Source organism: Musa acuminata, chromosome BXJ3-10 (assembly GCF_036884655.1).
Source record: "Musa acuminata AAA Group cultivar baxijiao chromosome BXJ3-10, Cavendish_Baxijiao_AAA, whole genome shotgun sequence".
Lineage (NCBI taxonomy): Eukaryota > Viridiplantae > Streptophyta > Magnoliopsida > Zingiberales > Musaceae > Musa > Musa acuminata.
The window spans coordinates 28,513,419-28,541,046 of NC_088358.1; the positions used below are offsets into that span (position 1 = coordinate 28,513,419).

General features: G+C 41.2%; 4 protein-coding genes across 9 annotated transcripts; 2 read left to right on the top strand and 2 right to left on the bottom strand.

Annotated features, from left to right (window-relative positions):
• Positions 1–3,452: 3,452 nt before the first annotated feature.
• Positions 3,453–4,818, top strand: LOC135650572 (protein CURLY FLAG LEAF 1-like). The gene is made up of 2 exons (XM_065170045.1): positions 3,453–3,835; positions 4,363–4,818. Exons 1-2 carry the CDS (start codon positions 3,617–3,619, stop codon positions 4,750–4,752), a joined length of 609 nt encoding a protein of 202 aa, XP_065026117.1. The 5' UTR covers positions 3,453–3,616; the 3' UTR covers positions 4,753–4,818.
• Positions 4,819–7,681: 2,863 nt separating this feature from the next.
• Positions 7,682–11,041, bottom strand: LOC103968585 (uncharacterized). 3 transcript variants are annotated; one of them, XR_010501575.1, is made up of 6 exons: positions 10,771–11,041; positions 8,922–9,020; positions 8,736–8,844; positions 8,561–8,644; positions 8,105–8,321; positions 7,682–8,018 (listed from the first exon to the last, which is right to left on the bottom strand). XR_010501575.1 is itself a non-coding variant. In XM_009381848.3 (6 exons), exons 1-6 carry the CDS (start codon positions 10,965–10,967, stop codon positions 7,911–7,913), a joined length of 591 nt encoding a protein of 196 aa, XP_009380123.2. In that variant the 5' UTR covers positions 10,968–11,037; the 3' UTR covers positions 7,682–7,910. The 3 variants fall into 3 exon arrangements, 2 of the variants coding, with proteins under 2 accessions (XP_009380123.2, XP_065026116.1); XM_009381848.3 differs by lacking the exon at positions 8,561–8,644 and having other exon boundaries at positions 8,105–8,110; positions 8,250–8,321; positions 10,771–11,037; XM_065170044.1 differs by lacking the exon at positions 7,682–8,018 and having other exon boundaries at positions 8,260–8,321; positions 8,527–8,644; positions 10,771–11,035.
• Positions 11,042–14,263: 3,222 nt separating this feature from the next.
• LOC103968586 (vacuolar protein 8) lies at positions 14,264–20,563 on the top strand. Of its 4 annotated transcripts, XM_065171723.1 has the most exons (4): positions 14,264–16,140; positions 17,911–18,008; positions 19,177–19,777; positions 19,864–20,563. In XM_065171723.1, exon 1 carries the CDS (start codon positions 14,393–14,395, stop codon positions 16,085–16,087), a length of 1,695 nt encoding a protein of 564 aa, XP_065027795.1. In that variant the 5' UTR covers positions 14,264–14,392; the 3' UTR covers positions 16,088–16,140; positions 17,911–18,008; positions 19,177–19,777; positions 19,864–20,563. The 4 variants fall into 4 exon arrangements, with proteins under 4 accessions (XP_065027795.1, XP_065027794.1, XP_065027797.1 ...); XM_065171722.1 differs by lacking the exon at positions 17,911–18,008; XM_065171725.1 differs by lacking the exon at positions 17,911–18,008 and having other exon boundaries at positions 19,867–20,563.
• A 772-nt stretch (positions 20,564–21,335) lies between these two features.
• LOC135651559 (chloroplastic import inner membrane translocase subunit TIM22-2-like) lies at positions 21,336–24,731 on the bottom strand. The gene is made up of 5 exons (XM_065171726.1): positions 24,487–24,731; positions 23,235–23,299; positions 23,045–23,117; positions 22,906–22,959; positions 21,336–21,743 (listed from the first exon to the last, which is right to left on the bottom strand). The coding sequence occupies exons 1-5, from the start codon at positions 24,683–24,685 to the stop codon at positions 21,505–21,507; spliced, it is 630 nt and encodes a 209-aa protein (XP_065027798.1). The 5' UTR covers positions 24,686–24,731; the 3' UTR covers positions 21,336–21,504.
• Positions 24,732–27,628: the final 2,897 nt, after the last annotated feature.

Below are 27,628 nucleotides of genomic sequence, written 5' to 3' on the forward strand. Positions count from 1 at the left end.
CAATCATATAAAAACTTATTTATACGTGAGAAGGATATTCGAGAATCGATCAAGAGAAGAATAAAAAGAGCGAGGATGATAGATTGGGATTGAGGGATGCAAATATTCTTCATGACCTAAGAGCCTCTTCGTGACCTAAGGGATGCAAATATTGAGGGAGAAATCCTCATATGCGAAGGGGATAACTCTAAGAGGAATAAACAAGGAGAATCTTTATCTATACTTTACTATAAGTCTTTTTTTTTCCTTCTAATTTATAGTTCATTAAACTCGCGCAAAGTATCGAAAAGAATCATCCTTTGACACAGTAAAGCTGAGAAAAACCATTTGCCTATTAGTGGATTAGTATTTAGGGTGACAATGATTTGGATTGATTGTTTATCGATGGGAATCATGGATGGGATAGAAATATTTCCTAACTTGATCTATCTATCTACATGTTGTGCATGTCTAGGTATTAATATTTATTTTTATTAGATCAAATTCAAGTCGGCCCACATTTTGGTTGCAGGGATAAGAGTAAAGTTGACATAAAACAGAATGCTGCAAATAACACACGACAAGAGACAATCGATCGACATTGACATCGTATCATTGAGATTGAGAATCTACAAACATCATCATCGCAACTCCCACTATGTGCATTCCTGTTTCATTTTATATTTAATTAATAATAGTTAATTATGTAAGATAAATAATCTAATTTTCAAAGGAAAAAGACCAATTTGATCCACTAATTAGATTATTTGAAAATAAAAAATAAAAAAAAAACATTTCTAATCCCTTTTTTTATTATCTAGTACATTTATATTTTATTTCAAAGCTTTCGAGTCTTTTTTCTTTTACTGTAAGGTTAAAAGAGAAAAATAAAGTATTTGCTACTTTCTTTCACACACACACATATATATATATATATATATATATATATATATATATATATATATATATATATATATATATATATATATATATATATATATATATATATATAAAATTAAATTCAACAAATGAATGGAATCTTGACGGAGTCGATGTCCGATTTGATTATAATAATTATGCGATAGATAATTAAACTTGTATTAAGTGAATTGTGGGACCCAACAGGGTTACAGGGTAGTAGTCTTCGATGGGGTCTGGGACGCAATGTGATGCACACTCGTTCTGAAATCAACAAGAGCAGCGGTACCAGAAGGGGTACGTACCTCCAAAGGTCGCCGACATGAACATGGCTGACATGAGGGAATAAAACTTTCTTTGCATATGCATCGATTTTGGTGCTTAATAATTCAGACTCATCACACTCCGATTCAAATTAAAATCGGAATATAGGCATATATGATTCGTTACAGATCCAATATGATTTTAAACCGATAAAATATGAATATGTTTCATAGTGATTTGTACTTTAGATTTAATAGTATATTTGACTTGGGTGAAGTGAACTCCTCCTCACGCAACTAAAATCTAAGACTTTATTGCAGTCCACATTGTCTAATTCGCTTGATCATACGATGTTGCATTGGGTTTGATCGGATAATGTTTGACCAGCATTGACGTACCTAAGTAAAATAATTTCATTTTACTGCGATAGTGTTTTACAAAATAATTTCATTTTACATATATAAACCCATAAAATTAATAAGTAGGATAGGATAGGTTAGATTGAGGTGGAAGATGATATTTCGCAAAAGTGATCCATTAAATTGAAATCAGAGGTAGCTTTTTTGTCAGAGCAAATATTATACAAGTGTCGCGCTATTAAACACGTTTCACATCATATCGATAGTAAGAGAACACAAAGTCAATTTTTACCATTATAATTATTTTTTTGACTCATGTAAAATCACGTGGACCATCCAAAGTGAAGAATTTCTCACGAGTCCTTATGCTCATACTATAAGTAAAATCGTATGAGACCGTTCGAAGTATATAATTCCTCACAAGCCCTCATACTTGTATTGATAACGACAAATGATGATTTATCACTCGTATACTCATACTTTATCTTTACCATATGATATTTTTAAGTGATTCTCATATTATATTAGTATATTTGTGTGAAATTTGATGAGACCTTAATTCCATCATGTATAGGCCATCTATCTATTTGATAATGGCTGAGCTTGATAGCCCTATTTTGATGCTATATGATTTCGTTAATCTAGCTATAATTTATTCAACATTTGATATTCCATCCACATCTTTCCTAACTCATAAAAGGATATGTCATCTTATGTTAGAGTTATTGATACAAAACATGCAAGATAACTAGAGAAAGGATGTTAAAATTTGATTGATAATCCTCTTAAGTCAGAACGTATCATACTATGGCACGAGCTCAGTACAATCATGTCGATAATGACAAATGATGAGTAAAATCGTACGAGTCCATCCAAAGCGAAGAATTCCTCACATTGCCCTCGTACTCATGTCATAAATGATGACTTATCACTCGTGTGCTCATATTTTGTCTTAATCATATGATGTCTTTAAGTGATTTTCCTATTATATTAATATGTATGAAATTTGATGGGTGCTGAATTCCATTAGGCCATCTATCTATTTGATAATTTCGGAGCTCAATAGGCCTATTTTGGTGCTCTAGATTTTATTAACCTAGTCACAATTCATTCAACATTTAAAATTTCATCCATGTCTTTCCCAACTCATAAAAGAATAAGTCATCATGATCTCATATTAGAGTCATTGAAACAAAGCATGCAAAATAGTCAAATAAGACATGTCAAAGGTTAATTGATAATCCTCATAATTTAAGTCAGAGCGTATCGTACTATAGAAGTATTTCTCTTCGTTAGAGAGAGAAAGACTCGTAATAAAATATAGATAAAGGTTCTCTTCGTTTATTCCTCTTAGAGTCATCCACTTCCCATAGGAGTATTTCTCCTCATAGGAGGATGAGGCTCTTAGTTTATCTACAGTAGATTTCATCGTCTTCCTCACTCGAAGGAGATAATATTTTTTTAAAAAAAGATTTATATCCCTCGATCCCAATCTATCATACTCGCTCTTTGATCGATTCCCAACAAGTAAGTCTTTTAAATGATGATATAAAAAAAATAAAGTGTGGCTGAGAAAAAACTCTGATAAATCTTGTAGTGTTTGGATATATTTTGCTACGATACGCACCTTCTAAAATTGAGATTGTTATAATTATAAAATAAATTTATTGTAGGGAAATAATAGATGGAGTTACATGGTAGAGACGCAACATCCTCATATATTCGAAGAAATTTGGAGCCATGCAGACGTTAGTTTTAAAACCTCCTCTATGAACTTTTGCCAACTCATTGAAAGAAGTCATTCTCCAAACCAATTATCACAACATAACAAATCCTCTTTTCTTTTCTTTTCTTTTTAGAAAAATGGATTTTATTTTATTTTATTTTATTTTGAGAAGGCCGCGTTAAAACCGGCGTTCCCAACTCTGCTTCCGTTTTATTCTCCATCCAAAAACTCCCCCAAAACAAAAAGCCTCTTTCTTCTTCTTCTTCTTCTTCTTCAACTGCTTCCACCAACTTTCTCCGCACCCCCTCCTCCTCCTCCTCCTCCTCCTCCTCATCTCGTCTTGCATTGGTTGTGGGCTTCGCCTTCGGCGATGGCGGCTCCCAACATCGAGATGATCGCCGCCTCGTTGAGGAGCTGCTCGTTGGGGGGAGGCGGAGGAGGGGACCAGTCGCCGCCACGGCCGCCGCCGCCACGGCCGCCGCCGCCGCACCTCGCCGAGGCGACCGACGAGAGCGCTGGGGGAATCACGGTGGAGCTGAACTCCGACACCGCCCTCCCGTACCACTGGGAGCAGTGCCTTGACATGCGGGTGCGATCTCCCTCCCGTCCTCCCCTCCTTAAATGCGCCTCTCCCTATCGCCAATCATTGATCATAAATGCCCAACCCTAGCCTCAAAAATGCGGTTTTGGGACCGATTCGGCCGTCAAAATCCTTCCTTTCCGCGCCGCACCCATATCTCTCTCTCTCTCTCTCTCTCTCTCTCTCTCTCGCTTCAAAATAGTCGGGCAAAACAGAAGAGATTCCCGAGGGAGGGAGGGAGGGAGAACTTGTTTCTGATCTTTTGATGCAAAGAGCTAAAGAGCGGAAACGAAGTGGAAAGAGAGATCTATCGATCTCTCTGTCTGCTGTTCTCTTTCTCTGTGCCTTTTGGTGCTTATCTTGTCACTACTTTCCTTGGTTGTCTTGTAGATTCCTCTTCTGTGCAGTTTTGTTCTACATTTCTTCGCAAAACAGTGCCAAAGATTCGATTTTTTACTTCTGTAAGATGAACTTTTCAGCTAACTTTTCCTACTGGTAGATCTCTCCTATTCCAACTCCTCCTTTCGGTTTTGCAGACGGGAGAAATCTACTACATCAACCGGGAGACCGGCGTCAGGACCGCCGAGGACCCTCGCACCGCCGCTGCCTCTTCCTCAGCCTACTCTTCGAGCTACTACTGCGACGGAGACGGGACATCCGATGAGTACAGCTGCTCCCGTGTCGGCAGCGAGGACGTCGACTACGAGGAGGAGGAGGAGGAGGATGACGGCGACACCGCTGACTCCTCCACCCTCTCCTGCACTTCCCCACCGGAGTCCTCCGCCAACGAGGAGCCCGGCGGCCAAATCCTCGTCGCCGCTGGCTGCAAGGCCTGCTTCATGTACTTCATGGTCCCCAAGCGCGTGGACGCCTGCCCCAAGTGCGGCGGCGGCCTCCTCCACCTCGGCCGCAACGGCTGCGTTTGAAACTTCGATCTTGTTCTTATATGTTGGAGCACTTCAGTGAGAAAAAGATCGAAGTTTTAGCACAAAGTTCCAATTTTTTCGCTTCCGTTCGACGCGAATCAGTGTGAATTCCTCTTCTCCTCTTTCCATGCTTTGCTTCTCCTGCATTCGTTATCACATCCACCAACTGCGTCCTCTGTTTCATTCTTTTCGGGATTCCTCTCAGGATGCTTCCGTCTTCGTCCAAGGAGCAGCGATGCGATCTCTGCATGATGGATATGATTCGTCTTCTTCTGTCTCTTTCCATCTTTGTTTCTCCACGTCGTACCAATCCACAATCCATACTATGGCCTGCCTCTGCCGCTGAGAGTGATTGCATCCATTTCTAATCAAATCTGTATACTGCATCATCATCATCATCATCATCATCATCATGTAGTATAAAACCTTCTCCAGTTCTTGGATTGTTGATCATTGTGCATTAATTGCCTCTCGTCGACCGCTTGCTTGAGGTCTGCAGACAACGCAGATTCGACACCGGACCCACCCAAGTACCAAAATATTCCTTTTCCTTTATCTCGTAGTTCTACTCTGGATTGCCTCATGCCAAACAAAGGGAGTCTGAGGAGTGAAACCATCCGTTACTATCGTATTGTTACTTACATTGGGCTCCTTACTGCTTTCTTCAGCCACAAGGAGAAGCCCTTGATGAACATGAAAGAATTGTATCATAAAAGAAGAGATGGAGAGGAGGTAAATAATAAGGCGTGAAGGGAGAGAGATGAGTGCTTCAGACAAAGGGACCTTTCCTCGGTTTGGCAGCAAGGAATCTGCGCAGAGAGGAGAGGCATTGAATGCAACCAGACCAGATCACGGTCTACGCCACTGTGGGTGGGGGTATGAGGGGGAGGGAGGGAGGGAGAGAGAGAGAGAGACACACACACACACACAAACACACAGACTGACACGAATACCACCAACAGTGGCACAACTCTCAGCTCTCCTTTTGCCTTGGGTAGGGGAAGTCCCCACCCCTTTATTTGAGGCCAGAACCGAAGACAGAACTTTTGATGGAAGCAAGACAGTAGCAGCAGCAGCTACTGCTGCATCAACTTTCCTCATTGCTGAGACCCCATTAATCTCCTACACAGCCCTATCATCTTTTTGCTGTTGTGACTTGGGGGTGATGCCCTCTACCCGAGGGATGCTCGGTGGCTCTTTCTACTGTTTACTTTGGTGAAACGACTGTGGCTGGAATCATAGCCAAATGATGCAATCCTAAGTCTCTACTGGCTCCTTTCTTCCCTCAGGCAACGCAGGCCCTACCTCAGCTCTCTCAAGTACCGAGTGGGGGAAGTGAGATAGCTTTACGTCGAGAGGGAGAAGACTTGCCAAACTGTTGACCACCTTTCGCTTGCTTGGCCTTGAGCTTTCTTTCTTCCGGTTCCACCCACAGCACACAACTCGCAGTTGCAGAAACATACATCATTTTCTGATCAAAGAAGCTTAAAGGTTCGGACTACTGCAACCATGTACTGATTTCATAGGGGAGCAGAGGTTGTGATTCCCACTTGGTGATGACGGTCCGACATCCAATCACACAGCACCAGTACATGAAGAAACCTAAACATGTCATGTGGTAGGGTGGCATTGCACTCCTGTGCATGAGAAAGGTTATGATGAGGTGAAGACAGGCTAATTAGTAGGACAAAGCTCGCGACCCACTGTGCGCGTCTCCAGTTTCCAGTTGACACCAGCCATCTCTCGAGGGCGAAACACTGGAAGCAACGGTAGATCTCATTTCCATCTCATCGGATGCTACAGCGAGGAATCTCGATAGAGAATATGAGTGTGGTAATTGCAACTCTATATATATATATATATATATAATCCCATACGACACCTATCACTCGTTCAGCAATGCATGAACCATACGACACCAATCCCATACTAAAAAAAAAATACTATTATCCGTAGATGCATTCTTTTTATGAGAATTAAAAAAACGAAGAGATTTGAGAAGAAAATTCTATTGTCGATAACATTGGAGTAAAAAATATTTCCTCTAAAACATATATTTATAAAAGATGTCGCTTATAGACTGATGACATAGTTTGTTGTCCGATATATTCTTATACCAAAATTATTTATTAAAAATCGATATGATGATGATGATGCACTAAATTAATTTTTAATAATTTAAAATTTTCAAAAAACTCATCCACCCCTTCTCATCATTTACTCTTTTGCCGAAAACCAAAACAAAAAAAGGATAACGATTGAAACGCCGGAAATGAACCCTTAATCTTAAACAAAATACACATGTGATGGTACAGCTAAGATTCGACAAGCGTCGTGGGGCCATCTAAGATTCGGGCAGGGAGCCGGTGAGGTGGCAACGGGACCACCCGATCCAACGGCTGCCGCGAAAGCGACTGGTGGAAACCCACCCTGCCCACCGCAAACACAGTCGGGTGCACACAGAAACCCTCCACGAACCAGTAATTTAGACAAGCCATCTCACGTTCATTTTTATTCCCTCAGCATCATGAGATCGAGTACCCTATTGCAGGTGCATGAAATCCTTAATCCACTGATAAAAGCAAAGCATGCCAAGAAATTTCAAACCAAGGAATAGGGAAGGGGGGGAAAACAGCAGACCTCGACAGCGGCAGTACTATTTTTTGGATGCTCTGTGATTACCTGAGGATGACCATCGAACACCTTTAAGTACAGCCACCAGGCGATGGCCTCACGCGTCCATTTCCAGACAGCTGGGTTGTGCTCAGACGCGGCAGCCGGACAGTGGTGGTTCCAGCGGGGTCCACCTTCGCGAGCTTGGGCCCCTGCAGCCTCGGCCAACGACCGGTTACCGTGTCCTGCGACAAGCACTGAGCCAGGACAGCAGAGCCACGCCCCTCAGATCTGGATGGCTTTAGACAGATGCCTGTGGGAAGTAAAAGTTTCGATGCATACGTTTCATCCAAATTCAAATTCTAGTGGATTTAAGAACGCTACAAATATCAGCCAAGGACAAAGGTTAAACACCCTTGAAGCCTCTACCAGTCCTAGCGACGGCACAAGGTTATGTTTTAAGCATGACGAAGCAAAACTCAGCTTACAGTCCTCCAGGGTATCTTCAAAGAAAAATCAAGCAAACATCCACCAGATACTGCAATTTACCGCCTCTTCTTGCTCGTCATCTTCGATGGAGTTGCAATCACATAGATGAACAATCCGACCAGTGTCAGAACCGACACCAGAGATCCATACTTTGCCAACAGCCTCTGCATAACAATGGTTGCTTTTAGGTCGAGAAGCTCATGGATCATAAGCTCTTCTACTATAATGAACATACAGCAAGGAGACTTACCTTTGCCTGCACCAGGTTGGATCATAGCATGACGGTTTTTAAAGTAGAGACATCACATGAAAGTTGCAACCGAACATTAGTAAGTGATAAAACAAAGGAAACAACCAGTGTACAACGGATGAATAGTGGTATGTGGATAACTCACCCATTCTAACTTCTTTTCAGGAGGCTTGTCAGCAAGAACATCTAATGGCAAAATGGGAGTAGAATACGCTTCCTACGAAAGGGAGACATGAATTTTAAGCCACAACATTCAGCAACAATAATAAATCACTGTGCACATCAACCAAAAGTTCAGAATATATGTATGAGTCGTTATATACCAAAAATTAATTTAGAATTTCTACGATTTCTGCAGCAAAATATCTGAGAAAGGTTTCTGAATAGATTCCGTGAAAAATCATTATGCATTCCAGCAATACCTAGAATGGGCTAAGGAGACTAATCATAATTTACACTGATATTCTCTCGCAGATTTCTCAAGCAGTAACTCAGGGAAATGAAACACCAAAGGTCTTCCTTCATGGCCAACATTAATGACTGGAAGCCAAAATGGCACGCATCATAAACTCAAAAATGTATCTCTCCAAATTTTATTTACATGCTTTTACGAGCAAGATAAAGACCAGACCTGCAGTGCAGCCTTTGTGGGGATACGGAATTTGATGACAGCGGGAGAACCATGGAACATGCCTTTTGTTTTAGACTCCAAGATAAAGGAGTGAGAAGCAGAGGAACCACTGAAAAACACAAATTATGTTAATTGCGAAAACTAATAGTTTTGTCATGCAAAGTTATAGGAGGAAAAAATACTCACACATCAAGCCTTTCCCATGTCTTTGATGTGCTGTCAGAGACGAGATTAAACATATCTTGGGACCAACTATCATCATTCAGACTCACATCATATGCAGTCCTGAATGGTTCAACATAAGTTACCATGTGTTTAGACATATGAAGTACATCATTTGAAATCCTAGCAAGATAGCAAGTTAATCCCTCGTCTCTTATGTGGAAGTGATACACTTGAGAAGACATTTCAGGATTTAATGATAAAAATTTGATCATGTAAATGATAACGACACAAAGAGAAACAAACAACTGCAACAGTGTGAAGTAGCAAAAAGCCACAATTATGTGCATATCAGTATTTAACTTGAATCAAGTATTCAGGGTTTATCTCCTGAAAGCATTTTGAGATGAACCTAGAACAGTTCAATGAGTCATTTTCTATGGTTATTTTCTATATGCATAAGTCATGTGAGTTCAGAATCTAATTGGGACTTAATAAGATGCATCCATCAGCTAGGAATAGCAAAAATAGTCGTCCACTGTTAGCTGAATTTTCTGCTCTATAAACCATCGGTAATCTTCAGCTATAAGTTTTCATCAAGTTAAATATTTTTTATATAAAATGTAAATGACATACATTCCTCGATTAGGTTCTAGTCGGTAAACATAATACCTTTGACTTGTTCCCCGTGTTCCTAAATTTATCAGGCACCAGTGATGAACAAGGAAATATCAGCTGTTGAGGGAAGTATCTTGTACATCGATGATGTAAAAATAAGATCGTATTTGATGTGGCCACTTTCACCCTTATTAATATTTTTTTATCCTTTGCCTTCTGAATATCCAATTAATATCAAACACTCTATTCATCATACTCATTTAGTGATTTACTCATATAGAAGAAGATTTCTTGCCGTTTAATTAACGCATCATTACTTAAATTGCTAACGTTACTACTGTCAGCGTTCTTAATAATACCAAGGCCACAACAATAACCTATTGGAAACAAACACATATATGTCTTCATAATACTTATTAAAAAAGATACAAGACCAACTAAGAAAATTTGGACAATCCAATAGCTAACCTAGTGACAATAAATGTCACATTTTTCATTTCGGACTGGATTATCATCAGTCAAAATCAGAATTCAGGAAATTTAAAAAGATCAGCAAGTTCTGCAAAAATTACGAAATGAATGTGATAGATTTGCATTGGAACGAGTAAAAGAAGTCCGAGAATGAAGGTTGATGCATTTTATATACCTAGTATGCAAAGAAAAAAAAAAGGAAACTAAGTAAAATAAACAAAAAAGTCACCACCAAAAGAACAGGTGACACCACTAGCTTGTAATCCCAGAATGTTCACCCTTGCCACTACGCTACGGACCTTATTTAATATAAGGAAAGACCAATCAAATTTTTACAGCTGACCACTATTGATATAGTATATTACATAATAACTAAGTATTTGATATCTCGGGATCAATAATGAAGGCATCACTCACAGGTTCACACTCACACCAGAGAGGTTATTTCACGCATCCAACCCCATCGGATAGCAAATCATTCGATCAATCATTTTAGACCCGGAACAGAATCTAGAAGCCACAGTACGCTACATAATCGAACATAAGCCAAAACCAGATCCAAGCATACCAATCTACAGCAAAATTAAACATATCAAGTACATCTGTACAAACATTTATAAACAAAATCAGTGTATATGGAAGAAATACAATAGCCAAGATAAAAAAGGATCACGGCTTTCTTGGATCTGATACGACAAGCATAAATCCTAACATATCAGACGATTAAAAGGCGCAACAGAATTCTAGAAAGAACAGGAAACCGTAGATCTCTGGGGTTACTCACGAGGATCCTTGGTTGTAGAGGTCGATCGAGACGGAGACTCGGTCCACGCCAGATTTATGCCGCGTGAGGCTCACCTTCTTGTGCGCAACCATGAAGGGGGCATCGGAGGTCGCCAACGCCGCAGGAGAGGCGGCGAGGACAAGAGCCGCGAGGAGGAGGACGACGACGACGAGGAATCCCGATCTAGGCTTCGCCATGGCTAGGGTTCCGTGGGGTCTCGGAAGACCTCAACAGAGAGCCGTAGCCACGTACTACCGCTCATAATAAGGCCGCCATGACTTTCAAAAATGCCTTTTTTTTCTTTTTTTTTTTTTTCCCTCTTTTGACAAATTCCACCTTCTCCTTATATAAATGATAAATCGAAATTTCAAAATAATATTTTTAAATCATTGTTTTTTCAACACCAATCATTAATTAGGAACTCTAAATTCAATTAGTGAGAGATTAATTTAAGGCATTTTTGAAATTAACCAGGAAGATAACTTATTTTCACTACTGAACATTAATTAGGAACTCTAAATATTAATCAGAAATATATATATATATATATATATATATATATATATATATATATATATATATATATGTGTGTGTGTGTGTGTGTGTGTGTGTGTGTGTGTGTGTGTGTGTGTGTGTGTGTGTGTGTATCAAAAGATTAGTTAATTTAACTCGAGCCCAATTCGTATGTTGGACTCGATTTGGGATCGGAGACAAGTTAATCTATGGATGTGTGCATATATCAATCGATGCATTATCACCAAATATCAAATGGATGATAAATCATGCACCGAATCAGAAGGAGACACAAATAAACGTTGGTTGCGATGAGCAGTGCTCCACGTGCTTCCTCTTCTTCGTCTTCGTCTTCTCCATGACGACAGCCGTGAGAGAGAAGGTAGAACAGTCCTGCGTCTGGATACGAGCCTCTTAGAGTAGCCAAGGAGACTGCCTACTGCAAACTCAACGATCTAATGATGTGTTTGGGATTCACGAAGAGACTGTAGGCAAGTCATCCTTGGCTTATCAAAGACACTCTTATCCTCTTCTGCCCAAATGTGAGATGCTGTGGTTTTCTGCTCCATTCGCTGCTATTTATAATGCAGCAGAGAGAGAGAGAGAGAGAGAGAGAGAGAGAGAGAGAGAGAGAACAGATGGCACTGATCTGCTTAATCCATCGATGAGCCTTTTCTTCCTGATGCATCCACTAACACAGCATAGTCTTGTAATCTTCTCAAAAACATTCATCCTACTAATTTGATAGGGTAGGAACGAGTGTAATCCTGTACGCAGAAAGAGAAACATCCAATTTCACAATCTCTTCGTCGTTTCATCTTTTAGCTCCTTCAAGTGGCGGCATCATGTGGAAGAGGATTCCACATCTCACTTGAATCCATGCATCTTACTGATGAAGACAAGGTGGAAAGGATTCATGAACTGATCATGCCTTGGGGCTATGCTATCTGAATCCAAACAAAGTCTACCCGCTAATTACGGTTCTTTGTTCCCATCAGGCTTTCCAGGTGATGGCAATTGAGCCAAAACGTGGTGTGAGAGATGACCGGTTGCGTATTGCTTTCGGCCATGCTAACCCTGCCAACATTCACTGAATTGAGAAGAGATAAGATAGTGCAGGTGTCTCAAAGCAGTTCTTCATCTGCTTGCCTTGGATTCATCTCACAGACTGACTCCTTTGATGCATGCATGTTCCAGTCTCTGCGATCAACCCAAAACCTTATCGTTCTCCCTCTCTGCTCTTGTCAATCCAATTCTTTGATTCATCTCTTCGCAGCATCATCGAATACCACCTCAGACCGGATCGCAATGCACTGAAAGTTACCTACCCAAAGTGAACCTAAGTATGTCGACATAAATGCACCATCAATCAGAGATCTGACTGCAGATCTTTAGTCAATGGCTCGAAGAGGGAAGAAAGAGCAAACAACAATGCACTTCTGGGAGATGCGAAGAGTTAGTAGATACAAGATCCCCGACAAGAACATTACAGTGACAGAAGACCGAGCTCCTCCTCGTAATAGGAGTCATAAATTTGGGGGTTACTGTTGGCCAGCACTTTAGTGCCGTGATTAATGTCTCGACTGTGCAGATATATATACATATCAGAAACGTCCAAAGATGCAGCTTAGACATTATAATCCGTGCCAGAACAATTAATAGCTTTAGCACCCCGCAGTGTCCGTCTCTATTTGGACAACGTATCTTTGTTTCAGGCTTTGGAAGCCATGGGTAACTTGTGCTTGCCGACATGACATGGTAAAAAAGCTTCATTGAGTCAGATCGATGATCAAAATCAACCACGTCGATATCATAATAAGCCAGGAACAGATTCCACAATAGAATAGCAAACATGCGCTGTCTTCTTCATCGCTCGTCAGTCTTGCTCGAGAAACTACTGTTGGTATGACACTGGAACAGTCTTTCGTCATTAATCTAGCATTGTACAGCTGCCTTGTCCTTCCAGGAGTTCATTACACAGGCGATCCCGTCTCCAACACTCATCAGTCCGGCAATGATTTGTTCTCTTAATCATGTCTAATCTCAATTATTAGCCACCTTTGCAGATTCCCTTCATCAAACGCCAACACTCCATCTTAGATGAGAAATCTATAGTCTATTTAAGCTCGTTGAATTCTCTTTTACTCACTCCAACAATTAGTTGATGTGTATGACCTGTAAACAGCAGCACAGTGTTAATTGGCATCATCTTTGTTAGTTGACATCAGCACAGTGTCGATGTCACGAAACGGGCACACTGTCCGACCGTGCAATCGAAGGTGACGATGCAGTGTGAGTCGAGACTCTCGTGGCTGTTGCCGTGCGTTGCACTGTTTGACCATCCCCATCGAGTGCAGCTTCTTCTCTTGGTGTTTCAATTATTGATCGATGATCACTTTAAGGCCATCTCATCTTTTGTTTTCCTCTTTTCTTGAATCATGTGACTGCTACAGTTCTGTTGATGTGGATCGATCCCCAGTAACTCTACACAAATGACATCAACGCTTTTCCATGAGATTTTTTCCTTCGACTTCACGAATGACATCAGAAAAAGAAGAACCACAAAGAGCAGCAGCATTTCCTATTCGTGAAATCCTGTCTGTGTCCGGTGAAGCATTAGTCGCCTCCTGGAGGTCATGGAAGTCGAACACAGTGGCCTCCTCATTTCCAAAAGTCAAAAAAGTCGAAAGTCAAAAAAGTCGACGCAAAATGGAAAGGCGGGTCCCACAGCATCTCCGCGTCACAGGTAAAAAGTTGGGTTCGGCAATAATGTAGCCATCATTCTTCTTTGCTCTCTGGGAATCCATTAAATACTTCTGAAACCACATGTTTCCTGACCGAAAGACCTGAGGCCCATTTACATCACCTGCAGAGTAAGTCATCCGACAGGACAACAATGTGGGACCCACGTAATATATCTTTTTTGCCTCCGTCTTTTTCGGTGGTGGAAAGGAAGGTGATCTTAACGTTTCCTCTTTATACTTTCTCATGTGCTCTGTGGTTCCTCTGCTGCTTTCTCATATTTCTATTGTGTCGTGTGAACGAACACTCCGTGGTGGTGCTCTTAATCCTTTTTTTTGTGTTTTCCCGAACTGCCCCTGTTCCCGCCATGGAGGCGACGCTTCCCGCCGACGAGGGCGACGAGCTCGGCCGCTGCCGCCGCCTCCTGGCCTCTCTGTCCGCCGCCGCCTCCGACGCCCAGTCGTTCCGCAGCAGGTGGACCTCCGTCTCCGTCGCTGTCGCCCGCCTCTCCGCCGCTCTCGACGACCTCCCCGCACTCCCAACGAACCCCCTCGCCGCGGACCTCCTCCGCTCCCTCGCCCAGACACTCGCCCCAGCACTCGATCTCGCTGCCCACTGCCGCTCCCCCGAACCCCCCGCCGCCAGGCTCCGCACCCAGAGCGATATCGCCGCCGCCTCCGCGGCCCTTCACCAGCTCGCTGCCGACGCCGACCTGCTTCTCCGCTCCGGTACCCTCCCCGAGCCACCTTCGCCGCCGCCGGAGGCGGCGGGGGGGAGCTCGCGCCGCGAGCTCGTCCGGGTGGAGGCCAGGAGCCTCGTGACACGCCTACAGATTGGGAGTTCCGCTTCGAGGATCTCCGCCTTGGATTCTCTTCTCGACCTACTCCGCGAGGACGACAAGAACGTCGTGGTCGTCGCCGCCCATGGGGTGGTACCGGCGCTGGTCCGCCTCCTTGACTCCACCGCGGTCGCCGCCTCCTGCCACGAGGCGAGGGACAAGGCTGCGGCGGCGATCGCGAGGATCTCTGCCGTGCCGAGCTGTCGCCATCTTCTGCTGGCTGAGGGCGCAACCCTCCTCAATCACCTCGCCCGCGTCCTCGAGTCCGAGGGCGGCGCCGCCAAGGAGAAAGCTTGCGTGGCCCTTCAAACCCTAACGCTGACCAGGGAAAATGCGATCATCATCGGGTCCCGCGGTGGAATCGCAGCACTCCTCGAGATCTGCCGCGCCGGAACACCCTCCGCCCAGGCTACCGCCGCTGCAGTGCTGAAGAACCTCGCCACAGTTCAAGAACTTCGACAGAACTTCCTGGAAGAGAACGGAGTCCCCGTCCTCCTCAGGGTTTTGGCCTCGGGGATTCCTCTTGCCCAAGAGAACGCTGTTGGTTGCCTCTGTAATCTATCAGCTGGCGAAGAATCACAGAGCATAAAGCTGTCTATCTTTAAAGAGGGGGCTTTGGAATGCATAAAGAACTACTGGGAAGCAGGCGGCAGTGCAGATGATCGAAATCTCGAGCCTGCAATCGGTTTACTAAGAAATCTGGCATCGTTTAGGTACATTGCTGAGATCATTGTCACTGCTGGCTTCCTTCCTCTCATTATTGCTGCACTGGAAGACAGCAAGCCAGGAACAAGAACGGAGGCAGCCAAGTCAGTCGCTGAATTGGGTTTGGTCATACGGAGGACGAGGAAGGAGCTTGGGGATGCCGTGTCTCGACTAGTCCGCATGTTGGAGGCCAAAGCTGTGGAAGAGAAGGAAGCTGCCACAAGGGCTTTGGCCTCACTCATGTCGTTCCCCGGATACCAAAGATTGTTAAGGAAGGAGGAGAAGGGGATTGTAAATGTAGTGCAGCTCCTTGATCCCTTGGTCCTTGATTTCGATAAGAGGTATGCAATCTCGGTATTGCGATCAATTTCGCAGTCAAGGAAGTGCAGGAAGCAAATGGTGGCTGCAGGAGCTTGCGGGTACCTGCAGAGACTTGTGGAGATGGAGGTGGATGGAGCAAAGAAGCTTCTTGAGAACTTGGGAAGGGGAAAGATATTGGGGGTGTTTCCAAGAACTTAGTTACAGAGTCAGCAACAAGAAGGATCCAGCGTTTGAAGGTTACTTCTTGATCTGTATGTAACATTCACACTATCCCAGTGATTGTTATCTGATGTCTATTCATCCTTTCTGTAGATAATTTTGTTATGTTTCCATCGTGTATATGCTCTAGATTGTTGAGTTCTGGATGAGATTGTTGATGTGTAAGTGAAAATAAAGGAATTGTTTTGAATCCAAATGAAGTAATTTTCATGTCATAGTTGTATGTCATTGTGAATCCAAATGAAGTTTATGTTTTGATTGGTTTATGTAGTAGAGGCATTTCGCAGTCAGTATAGCTCTAAAACTTGAATGCACGAGAAAGGACACTCTTGAAGCCTAGGTTGTATGTGAGATTACTTGCTCCACTTTTATTAGGATCTTCATTGGAGAGATCTTGTCTCCCTTAATCTTTTGAAGTCAAATAAATTCTCCCAAGTGAATCTTTATGTCAAAAAGTCCTTTTAGAAGGAATCTACTGCCGTTGGTTCTTTTTTTCTTTTAGGTTATTGAAGAAAGACATTCAATAGGGTTTAACTTCTCCACCCACCACAAGATACAAGAATACATCATGGAGCTAAATAGGGAATTTGGTGCTATGTTGTACCACAAATTTGGAATATTACCACATGACAAACAGAAAGTGTCGAGAATAGGAAAGTATTCTTTGCATGTAAGGTACATTTGTTTTGGCCTTTCCACTGAAGCAACATGGACATATGTCTGTTCTGTAGTTCCTGTCCCGGTGCCTCCTAATCAGGCAGGTACATATTTTTCCTACATTTTGGATGATCATAATAGTCGGTTAGAATTTATTATGAACATTGACTATCATGTAAATTAATTAGCATGTGAATTGGTTGGGAGCTCCCACTTGCTCTTATGTAGCTACTTACGGATTGAATATAGGTGTTGTTGGGGTAATAATGTTTTGGTATCTGCTTTATGAGTTTACCTTTAGGTCTATGATTACTAAACCATAGACTTTGCTGATTTCATAATCACGGTATTGCATCGTTCATCCAGTTATGTCTCGACTCAAAGGCTGATGAGTGAGTGACAAGTGAAGATGGAGATAAACTTCTGTGAAGTTGTTCCTGTCATAGCTTGATGTTTTAAGTACAAGCTAATTTCATCCCTTAGGACACTACTATATTTGATTCTGGTGCCCTGAGGCTTTGCTACGCCTATAGATCTGATTCATTGCATGTTTTTTTTTTTCAAAAGTTGAATTTCCTATATTTTCAAACTATTGCCTTCTTGTCCAAGTGCCATGCAATAAGTTGAGGAAAATTTGAACATTTAGCTTTCCTACCTACCACAACTTGTCTATGGTTAGCAAAAGATTAACACGAATCCTTTCATGTGGTATCCTGGAAAGAACTCTGAAGCTTTCACTCTTCTTCCTAACAAGCAACTCAAGATACTTTGATACCTTGTATCTTTCTTGAAAAAGTTAATCTGTTCATGCCAGGAAAAACCTTTTAAGTCTGTATCTTTATTTAATCATGTCAGGAAGACATGCTGGTGTCATTTACCACGAAGGATTTTTAGCTGACCAAATTGTTTGAACAAAGGCTTAACCTCTAACATTATGACTTATGATCAACCGGGGAGTCTAGTCGTAGCATAACTACAAAGCCTTTGAGTTGTATTGTCATAGGCAATATTTTGAACCAATCAGGATTAACCCGAAATGACACTTTTCTTCTGGTCTTATACCGATTAAAATCATCTACATTTTTCTTGAGAAAATGCTAGTTAATTGACCTCTTCGGTATCCTAATATTTCTTTTCTGTACAAGGGATTACAAGACCTTGGAGTACTTAAGTAGTGGTAAAGCAATGGCAAGATTGGGAAGGACTAGAAGAGCCTGAGATCTTATTATGTCCAGTCTAAGCGGTACTGTTCAATCTTGGTTTTTGAGTTATCAAATGTCGGCTAGCAAATGTTGCAACCATACCTGAGGTCAACTTGCAGTGACTGTCTTAATCGAGTTCTGTTTTAAATGGAACATAAGTTAGATTCACGTCATCTGATTTTGATTAATATTTCAACTAGCAGTTCATCCCACCCAAGCATGACATTTACTTATAGTTTTGAATATAATTCTTTTATGTTTGGCACAAATCTTAAGCTAACTACTTGCCCTTAAACTTAATTCTTTGGTTTCCCAAGCTAAGCATCAGTTTTGTGCATTCCAGAACAATATCTACTGTACTTGTAAAGACAGCCAGTGTGAGAAAGGATTTGCTTGAAGTATCGGTATCCGGATTGTTATCAGTATAGATCACCACCCGTTTCGCTTTTCTTGAACTAATTTCATAATCTTCCTTCTGTTCTTCTCCATTTTCTTGATCCAGTCCTTCTAATTCATCGGTCAATTTGTATGACCACCGAGGAACCTTTTTACTGATTTCTTCTATTCCAATGGATTTTTTTTCAGTTGTTGTTTGATCATTTGGATTGGTTGTAATTATGTGGAACACAAATATCAAGGATTTTGCTTTACTTTCTGAATTAATTCTTCTTTCTTCTTCCAATAAAAATAAAGAAGACGGCATGTTATCGAACAACTTAATCTAGGAGGGCCATAAAATAGAGATGACGGCATATATGATGATCATGCCACATAACCTGATGAAAATAATACTTGGCAAGTGCATTTGCCTTGTACCATACTTCAATTCCACACAGATTAATTGTTGATTTCTTATTTTTATATTGATAAGATCTTGTAGAGATGACTCTGCCACATGACCCCATAAGCATAAACCTTGGCAGATGCATTTGCCTTACATTTCACTTTACTAAACCAGATTGTACATAGATTGACTTGCTGAAACATTTTTTTACTGATAAGATCTTCTAGAGATGATTGGAATCATTGTAGACACAATCAACTTTGATGTTTTTTTTATCAGATTGCTACCTACTGTTAGGAGTGACATATTTTAGATACCAGCTACTGATACTGATTGTGAAGTGGACTTGTACCTGGTTTTTTTTTCTCTTAATCTCAGTCAACTCCACACTCAAATGCTCAAGTTGGTTGTATGATATTGTGCAGCTACAGGAAAAGATATATCAGGAGCGATCAGGGTTCACGTCATGGAAATAACCTAATGACTTCAATTGCCCGCATGGATCCTCCTTGCACCCCAACATTGTTAAAGCCTCGGATTGGGTCATCTATCCAAAGATCAAGTTTCTTCTGCAAAAACCGAGTTTATTTGTCTTCCTTCCCAGCCTTTCTGAGTTTTTGTATGCTAAGTATCCTGCATCACTGATGCAAGTCCTGCAGATGGATTGAAACCTGAAAGGTGGAGAGGATGAAGGGAAGGCACTGATGGAGTGGTGGCAGCTGCCAGAAGCAAATTTTGTGGTTCTCAATGTTCATTACCTACAGGAGAAGACCATATTGTATGTGCCTACTTTATAACTGCTGCAACTTTTGGCATCTCTGTTTCCTTGGAGGACAGAGGTTGACCAGTAGAAGTGCCATGCTTCTATTGTTCTTCATTTGCCAACACCCCATCCTTGGTACATGAACACAACTAAACAAAAAGGAGAAGACAATGCATATTATAGACCTTTCCCCAGGTTACAGTATGAAGAACATGACCATCTCATGTCTTTTACAGCATAAACCTAGCAATGACAGAAACTTTGTAAGTGGTGCCAATCTTCTTTTAGTCCAAATGATCAATCGCTGCAACCTTATATCTTATTCATGCATATTTTGTGTCTTTTGCAGCAGAGGAAAAGATTTCTCCACCTGGTTCCGTCAACATAAATCCATCTTGGTTTGCAAAACTCCATCATGAGTCCTTCCACTTCAAACAGGTAAAAAGAGAATGCAAAAAAAGGATCACCGAAGCACAAATTCATGGTGTTGTGGCATAAAAACAAGAAAAGGAAACCAAGAGACTAAAACAACAAGAAGGCCAATACTGATTGCTTTCAGGAACAGCGGTAGACTCTGATTCTTCTTCTCGGTGGAGGCTGACACAGGAGCTGAACCAGCACTACAACCAAGACAGCCACGAGAAGGCTTAAGAGAGCAGAGCCGACATCACCACCACCACCACCACCACCCGAAGAGCAGCAGAACATCCCCATCTCCTTCACCCTCCAGTCTACTACGACACTTTTAACTTAGCAGAAAAGGATGACGCCCATAAATATATAGGTGGCCAAGGCATAAAAAAAGCTCACCTATCTTTAATGTCACAGCTGAACCAACCAGTGAGTGGCACTTTGTTTCTCTGGTAGAGACGCATGCATGGTGGCAGCAGCCATGTCTGTACTCTGCTTCTGCAATTAAACAGGATGCAAGGAAAGTAAGAAAGAGACGAGGCCAAATGATATCTCACTCGGTCACCTTTGGTAAACCATCACTTGCAATGTCAAATGATTCCTCATTCTCCAATAGTTTTTTAAGGATAGTTCATTCATATGCTTGAGAGCACATATACAAATAAATTAAGGTTTACTGTACCATATCGATTATGCCATATCGGTATATTGATCAGTAAGACGAACTATTACAAACTCATGTTGTGCAAAAAATTAAGTTGAGCGAGAACCCAAACTCAATTGCAATCAGCTTGAGAGATTTCAGTGCTGCTACATTTGGATCTAACCTGCAGTCAACTCCACAGAAAACTGGCATCAAACACCACAAGAAACAAAAGGTTTGGGATTCCCAAAGCTAATATGCATTTGGAGACACTTCTACACAAAAATCTGCATGAACATCAAGATGCATCATCTATCATTCTAGATGCATAGATTTACCTTCTCATGTAGACTTACAAGAACACCAAATTCATAATTGCCTATGTCTGTATAGGCACCCAGATATTATCCAGAAGGAATTTAAGATACCCATCCACAAACTCAATTCCACATGCATGAATTGCCAACCCAGATAAATGAGCACATTTTCCATCCCAACTGGGCAAATATTCACCAAAAGACAAAGGATCTCATCGGATGTAGATTGCACTGACTTTGAACACTTTCCATCTGTGGCCAAAGAAAGCCAGCAAGAAGTCAGCTGAAGCCAACAAAACAAGACCATCCGGTTATGCCTGGACTACTAAAATGTCCCGGAAGTTTCATCATTCTGCAATCAAATTCCAAAGACACAGCACCTGACAGCACTTCCACACAATCCGAAACCTAGCACATACTCCAATATATTATGAAACCAGATGCCCAGGATTATGGCTATGCCAAAGAGAACTTCACATATCAAGGTAGCTACAACAAGCCGTTCATATCTCCATGTAACTCGATCAAATAAGATCAACTTTGTCAAAACTGAAAAGTTTGACTTTTTCTTCTCGAGAAATTATACATTCAATAGTCGGATTAAGCTGGTGGTCTGCACTCAGTCGCTAGCTATTCCCTTTGATTTGGGTAAGGATTGGCAGAAGGATGAAAAGCCTTCCCATAACTGATGGGGAAACGGCAGCGTGAATGGAGGAAGAACATCATCTGGACCTTTGAAACTACCTTGACGAGCCAAGTAAGGTTGAGCCAATGCAGCTTGTTTTCTATAAAATCCTTCAATGATGGATGAAAATGCTCCAAAGGTGAGGCAACTCTGAAGGAGGGCATGTGGTTGACCTGGCATTGAGAACAAGTTCAAGCATATAGGCTGTTCAGCAAGATTATCCATTATCTGGCAGCAAGAAATCGCTAATGATGAGTGGAGACAAATCTCCTTTGAGAGAGGATATAACATTGAATCAAGTTGACTAATGAAATAAAGTATAAAATTAAGACCATTTAAATGTTTAAAGACTTCATCTGTAGGCCATAACTGGAAGGACAACAGCTAACCTCTAGAGATTGCAGATATATAATCCCAGCAAGAGCACAATTATTGTTTTAACCAGAGGTCCAACACCCGTGAAATATTACTCAGTGATAAAAAGAGAACATCAGGACCACACTTAACAGTGTCATCATAACAATTCAAAATTTTCCAAGAAAAGTCCCAACAACTTTTTAAGTAAACCTGCTAAGTAAGAATTAGAAGAGGTTTAAGATGAACTATGATAGCCATCCAGGGTCAATGCCATCTAGCTTGTTTAATTTTTTTCTTTGCAATGTTGGTTCACCAAGAGAAACATCAGCAGATACGAGCTATTTAACGGCTGCTTTTCTTTAAATATTTAAATGTAGACATCCCTTGAAAAGCAACACAATTTTTCAGTGCATGATTACATCATTTCATTATTACTTGAAGCAAACTACCTGTCCTACTCATGCATGCAAGTCCTAGCTAACTTTCTAGGTTCAGCAGACACCTAAGTCACAAGCTCCTACTGCTGCATGAAGTCCTAACTATCTTTCAAGGATCTGCAGACCCCCAGTTCATATGCTACCCGTCACCCCGTGCATACAAGTCCTAGTTATCTTTCTAAGTCCAGCGGACCCACACTTCACCATAGTTGTTAAGAGATACATCCTCATGTGCATGTCCTCTGTACTAAGTGTGCTGAAACTCAACACTCAGATACAATTTTAACAGAAATGTCTTTTATTCTCAGAAGAGACACCACAAGAACACCAGTCAAATTAAAATTACATTCACACAGTATCTCATTATATATTTCTGGCCTAACTCTGAGAAATCATAAACTAAGATATAACATTTTACTTGGAACATTTTAATCCTTCAATCGGTGCCATATGCACCATTAAGATTGACAATAAGTACAAATGACACATGCAAAAGAGGACAAAGAATTTGACATGGATCTTAGGATTAAACTAAATTTACCTGGAAAGCTAAAAACAAAACCTGTACAACACCCTGCAATGCCTGCATTGATAACTGCAAACACCACAATGTTTAAATGAGGTAAGATTATTCACTTATCAAAAGTTTCTGAAGAATTTGATTCTCACTGATGCCTTACCATCATCCTTTCCTCTGAGACGCTTTAAGAGACAGGAAACAAGACTGTGGACACCGGACAAAACTGCAAATGTCTAGCATAAGAAAGAGTACTAGTTAAATAGATCTGATTCGAAGTGGCTGAGCAGGATCAGTATAAGAACAAAACAAATGACCAGATAAGAAAAAAATTTCACTACTAATTGCAAAACCTTAGCCAAGGACCCAGCATCTGCAAAAGAACCTTTAAATCCTTTCTTCTTCATTAGGCCTGATCCTGCAAAAATATCCATCGAAGTAGCTATAACCATTCGTGAGTTACCAATGCTAAAAATTCAGAAATATTAATCTAAATTCGAGGATTTCATAACAAACAACCTTGAAGATGCAATCACCACTAAAAATAATTGCCCAGTAAAACACAGGCTGAATAAGATCGGACCATAATCTACCACCTGAACTATGCCCCAAACCACAAGTTTTTGGCTCCAATCTAATTACAATGAAGCAGGGCCTGGTCAATGTGAATCCGTGTCTCAAGCAGACCGGCAGGGCATGGGGCACACAACAGTTTGTGAGGCTGACATGAGCTTCTACCAAGTGGCATTGATTATGCCTAGACATGCATCTTCCCAGAGCATGTCCTACTGATTAGAAGCCCAAGAATCGAGACATGGCATCTTCAGCTGCCGCCTCTCTTGTATCAATCTCTGCTCTCTTAATTCTTCTAATACCTCTCTAGATACAGAATCCACTTTGTCTTTTCGTATCAGTTTTTGTGTTCTCATTACTCCAGTCTTTCTTCTACTACTCTCATCAAAACTAGACATACAAAGAAGATCAAAGTTAATTCAGATTTAAGGCCTCTAACATTTTAAAATCATACTTCGGCACTTAATGCAAGCTTCTTAACTAAAGCCTAAATAGACATTCAACTTCCCAAAGCATACCCTACCGATTAGAAGCCCAAGAATCAAGATATGGCATCTTCAGCTGCCACCCCTCTTGTATCGATCTTTGCTCTCTTAATTCTTCAAAGTCCTTTCTAAATACAGAAACCACTTTGTCTCTTCACTCATGAAAACCAGACATATAAAGAAGATCGAAATTAATTAACATTTAAGCCCTCTAACATTATGAAATCTTACTTCAGTAGTTAATGCAAACTTCTTAACCTAGTCTAATCATCCAATGTCTTAACATAAAATGCGAAAATTAGAAGTTAAGAGTGAATCCAAGATCCCGCCCTCCCGTCTTGATGGCAGTGTACCCCCTGACCTCCTAATCCATCTAGCCATGGCTTGCCTCTGAGCATATATTACTAAGTTCCAGTTCGAGCCGATTCAGTATGTTCTTGGTATCTCTTCGTTCACGAATTCCACGGTACAGGCTGTAGGCGAATGAATAAAGCAGTTGGGACAAAGAATTGGTGGAGAAGAGGAAGAGAGACGAAGAGGGACAGACCGTAACCAAATACGGATCCCATTAGAGCGCCGGCGGCGGAATCACTGGCAAATCGGATGAGGCACAGGAGGGGCGGACCCGAGACACCCGCACCCGAAGGCTTGATCTCAGGGTTTACGCCTCCACCGCTGCCATAACCCTCTCCCTCTTCTTGTTCGGAGTCATCCGTCTCGAGCTCAGGAGGGTTTTGAGTCGCCATCTTCGCCGGAACCCCTGTTTCAACCGGTGTCACCTCGCCTCGCGCTCGGCTCTGCCTTATCGTTGCAGATGTCTTTTTAGGCGAAGATTTTATTACCCGTTTAATCGTTACCCACTCAGGTACCTTTCTTGTGAATGGTGCAACAAATGACCGGAGAACAGCGTCCATCTTAATTTTACGTAAATTTTATTTACGAGTGCAAATTCGGAACGACATCGCCGAATGTATTATCCATTTGGTTTCAAAAATCTCATTATTTCAGTATAATATTTTGTTTTCGAGAAACTTTCTCATTTTCAGAATTTTTAAATAATATATATTTTTTCTAATATCTCAAATAATATTTTTTTTATTTTTTTCTTATCGAAAAAAAAAGTCATCCTGATCAACCCGACATAGTCTGAACTCATAAACATGGGATTATTTGAAGTGCTTTCAAGGTAAAATGTTGAGCTCATGTCATTTACACAAAGACTGAGATCAGGAGAGGTTTCTAAACCTAATCCCTCCAATACTCAAATCAGTGATCCAAGATATATGAGTACAAACACGAGTGGTTAAAAAAGGTAAACCCCATCTCATTGTGTTGAAAATGATCTTTTATATCTGATCGTCCCATGATAGAATATTTCATAAAATATTCTATGGGGATGCAATTTCTAACCGCCTCCAATAGTCTCTCCTTGACCTCTTATCTATGTGAGTGACAAGTGGAGATGCACAACCTATAATTGTTTATCTTGGATCATTGCCCACGTGAGCAAACAAATGGATATCATATGGCAATTACGTGTCGAATGATGATTAGCTCATAGTGTACTCTCTATCATTTGTCCCCTCTACCCCCCCTTCTAAACGACATGCTTTAAGGCCATTGTCATAGGGGTTTGAAATGTGATGTCTAGTTCATCTAGCATGTCAAACTTATACCTCTTTGATCTATCATTGACCTGGTGACAACTTTAGTTCGTCTATCATAAGTTCACCTGACATGTCTAATCCATTTTGCCTCTCGTATCATCCAACATATTCGTCTAAGATCACCTCCCCCAATGTTGCTAGTGGCGATCTAGTGTTGACCTACCCCTTGTGTCATTCAAGGATGCACATTGGTTGGAATGGGTTGGGTTTTTCGACCTATCCGTCACTCTCCCAGTCTTGTCTCAGGTGGAGACGGGGTTAGGCTTCCTGATCTTCATGTCTCGAGTATATTTTATCTTGTGTCTCTTATCGTAGTGGATTTCTTTTAATGTAGATCAGTTTTTCCTAACTTATATACCTTTGATCTCCATGTCTCGAGTATATTTTATCTTGTGCCTCTTGTCGGTTTTTTTTTTATGCAGGCCAATTTTTCATGACTTATGCACCTTGAGCATATTTTGTTTTGTGCTTCCCATTATGACGGGTTTCTTTTGGCATTTGTTAGGTTTTCTTAACTCATGTGCCTTGAGCATATTTTGTCTCGTGCCTCTTGCCATAGCAGGTATCTTCTTATGCAAGTCGGGTTTTTCTCACATCGATCACTTTTGTGCTTTCCGAGGTGCCCCATCATCAATTAATGTCCCTTCAGAATCAACTTTAAGGGACACTTATGTTCATTGTAGGAGGAGAGAGATAGATTATTTCCTTATAAATCCCCTTTGACCATGAGGAGTGAGGCTCATGCTTCCATTTGAGCCTCAAAGGCCCTCTTGGAGCCACCTCTACTTAGCTTTGATTTTTTACAACGCGAGTTAGTTCATAGGTTCCTCATCTTCTCGGTATGTCAGCTCAGTAACACCTTAATCTTCCAACATCCTACTCTTTTGCTTTTACTGGTCGAGATATCTTTCATTTCTCGCATAAGCTCCTCCCAATCTTATAGTCATTAGATGGTCAAAGAGATTGATGCTTCATCCTTGGATAGTCCAAGGGCAGAGGAAGTCCCGACCTCCCCCTTATCCTTTATCCGTAAACCTGAAGATTTTTTAAGAGAGTCATAAAAAGCTTGCACAATAAAGACTCAGTGGTGAGTATACAACTCTTGGATCACTTGTGGACCAAGTATTCCATCTCGATTACGATTGATTTACAAATCCCTTAGCTTGATTATCATTCATTCGACCCTATGTTTAGATCATTTTACTTGTCTTCTCATGCTCTAGAGATTAGACTTCATTTTCTTCTCTACTTAGGGATAGTGTTTTGCCTCTAATGGTGGAGGATATTGCCCTCACATATAGTACCCAACTCGTGACACTAATTAGTAGTATTTATCGAAGAATGCTAGCGCATCAATATTATCTTGAACCGTAAACTTTTTGTTGTCTGCTTTCAACTATGCAAGGGGAAAGTGACTACTACATGGTTGCGCATGAGGGCTTCAGAGTTAGTGGTGCCCCTTATAATAATAAGGGGATATAGAATGAGCATTTCTTCCTCATATGTTCAGCTTGAGGTTGATAGTTCAATCTTACATGATCGACACGCTCCATAGATAATACATTTCCATTCTTGTCGAACGAGGAGGTAAATCAAGTGTTTCATTTGAGAGATATACTCTCTTCTTCTGAAACTATTCGAAAGATGAACGAGGACTGGCTGATCAGCATGGGTCTCAACTTGACTTCTCAGAGTATGACTTAAATACTTCGTCTTCTCACTTTCTTTTGTACTTTTAAAAAAATAAACACGTGTAGCCTCATGATTTTGATTTTCTATAAGTATGGACTTTTGGACTTTGTAGAAAAAAGGAGTTAATTCCTCTTCGAGCATGATAGTGGCCTTTTTAACTCCTTCAACTAATATTCGTGAGCAGTCGATCGAGGCATCAAGCTCAACTCAGTTCGATTGTCCTTCTAGAACTAACAAGTCAAAGAAGAAGATCATAAGGTGCCCAGCTTTCGCGTGAGATAAGGAACACGAGGAGGAGCGGATTCTCACAAAGGAACTAAACGAATAGGC

Coding starts and splice junctions, on each gene's coding strand:
- LOC103968586 (XM_065171723.1), top strand. CDS start 14,393: ATGGAGGCGACGCTTCCCGCCGACGAGGGCGACGAGCTCGGCCGCTGC.
- LOC135650572 (XM_065170045.1), top strand. CDS start 3,617: ATGGCGGCTCCCAACATCGAGATGATCGCCGCCTCGTTGAGGAGCTGC. Junction 3,836..4,362: donor AGCAGTGCCTTGACATGCGG/GTGCGATCTCCC, acceptor TCGGTTTTGCAG/ACGGGAGAAATCTACTACAT.
- LOC103968585 (XM_009381848.3), bottom strand. CDS start 10,967: ATGGCGAAGCCTAGATCGGGATTCCTCGTCGTCGTCGTCCTCCTCCTC. Junction 9,021..10,770: donor CTCTACAACCAAGGATCCTC/GTGAGTAACCCC, acceptor TGAACCATTCAG/GACTGCATATGATGTGAGTC. Junction 8,845..8,921: donor ACATGGGAAAGGCTTGATGT/GTGAGTATTTTT, acceptor TGTGTTTTTCAG/TGGTTCCTCTGCTTCTCACT.
- LOC135651559 (XM_065171726.1), bottom strand. CDS start 24,685: ATGGCGACTCAAAACCCTCCTGAGCTCGAGACGGATGACTCCGAACAA. Junction 23,118..23,234: donor ATGCTGGGTCCTTGGCTAAG/GTTTTGCAATTA, acceptor TTCTTATGCTAG/ACATTTGCAGTTTTGTCCGG. Junction 21,744..22,905: donor TTTTGTTTTTAGCTTTCCAG/GTAAATTTAGTT, acceptor TCTCAATGCCAG/GTCAACCACATGCCCTCCTT.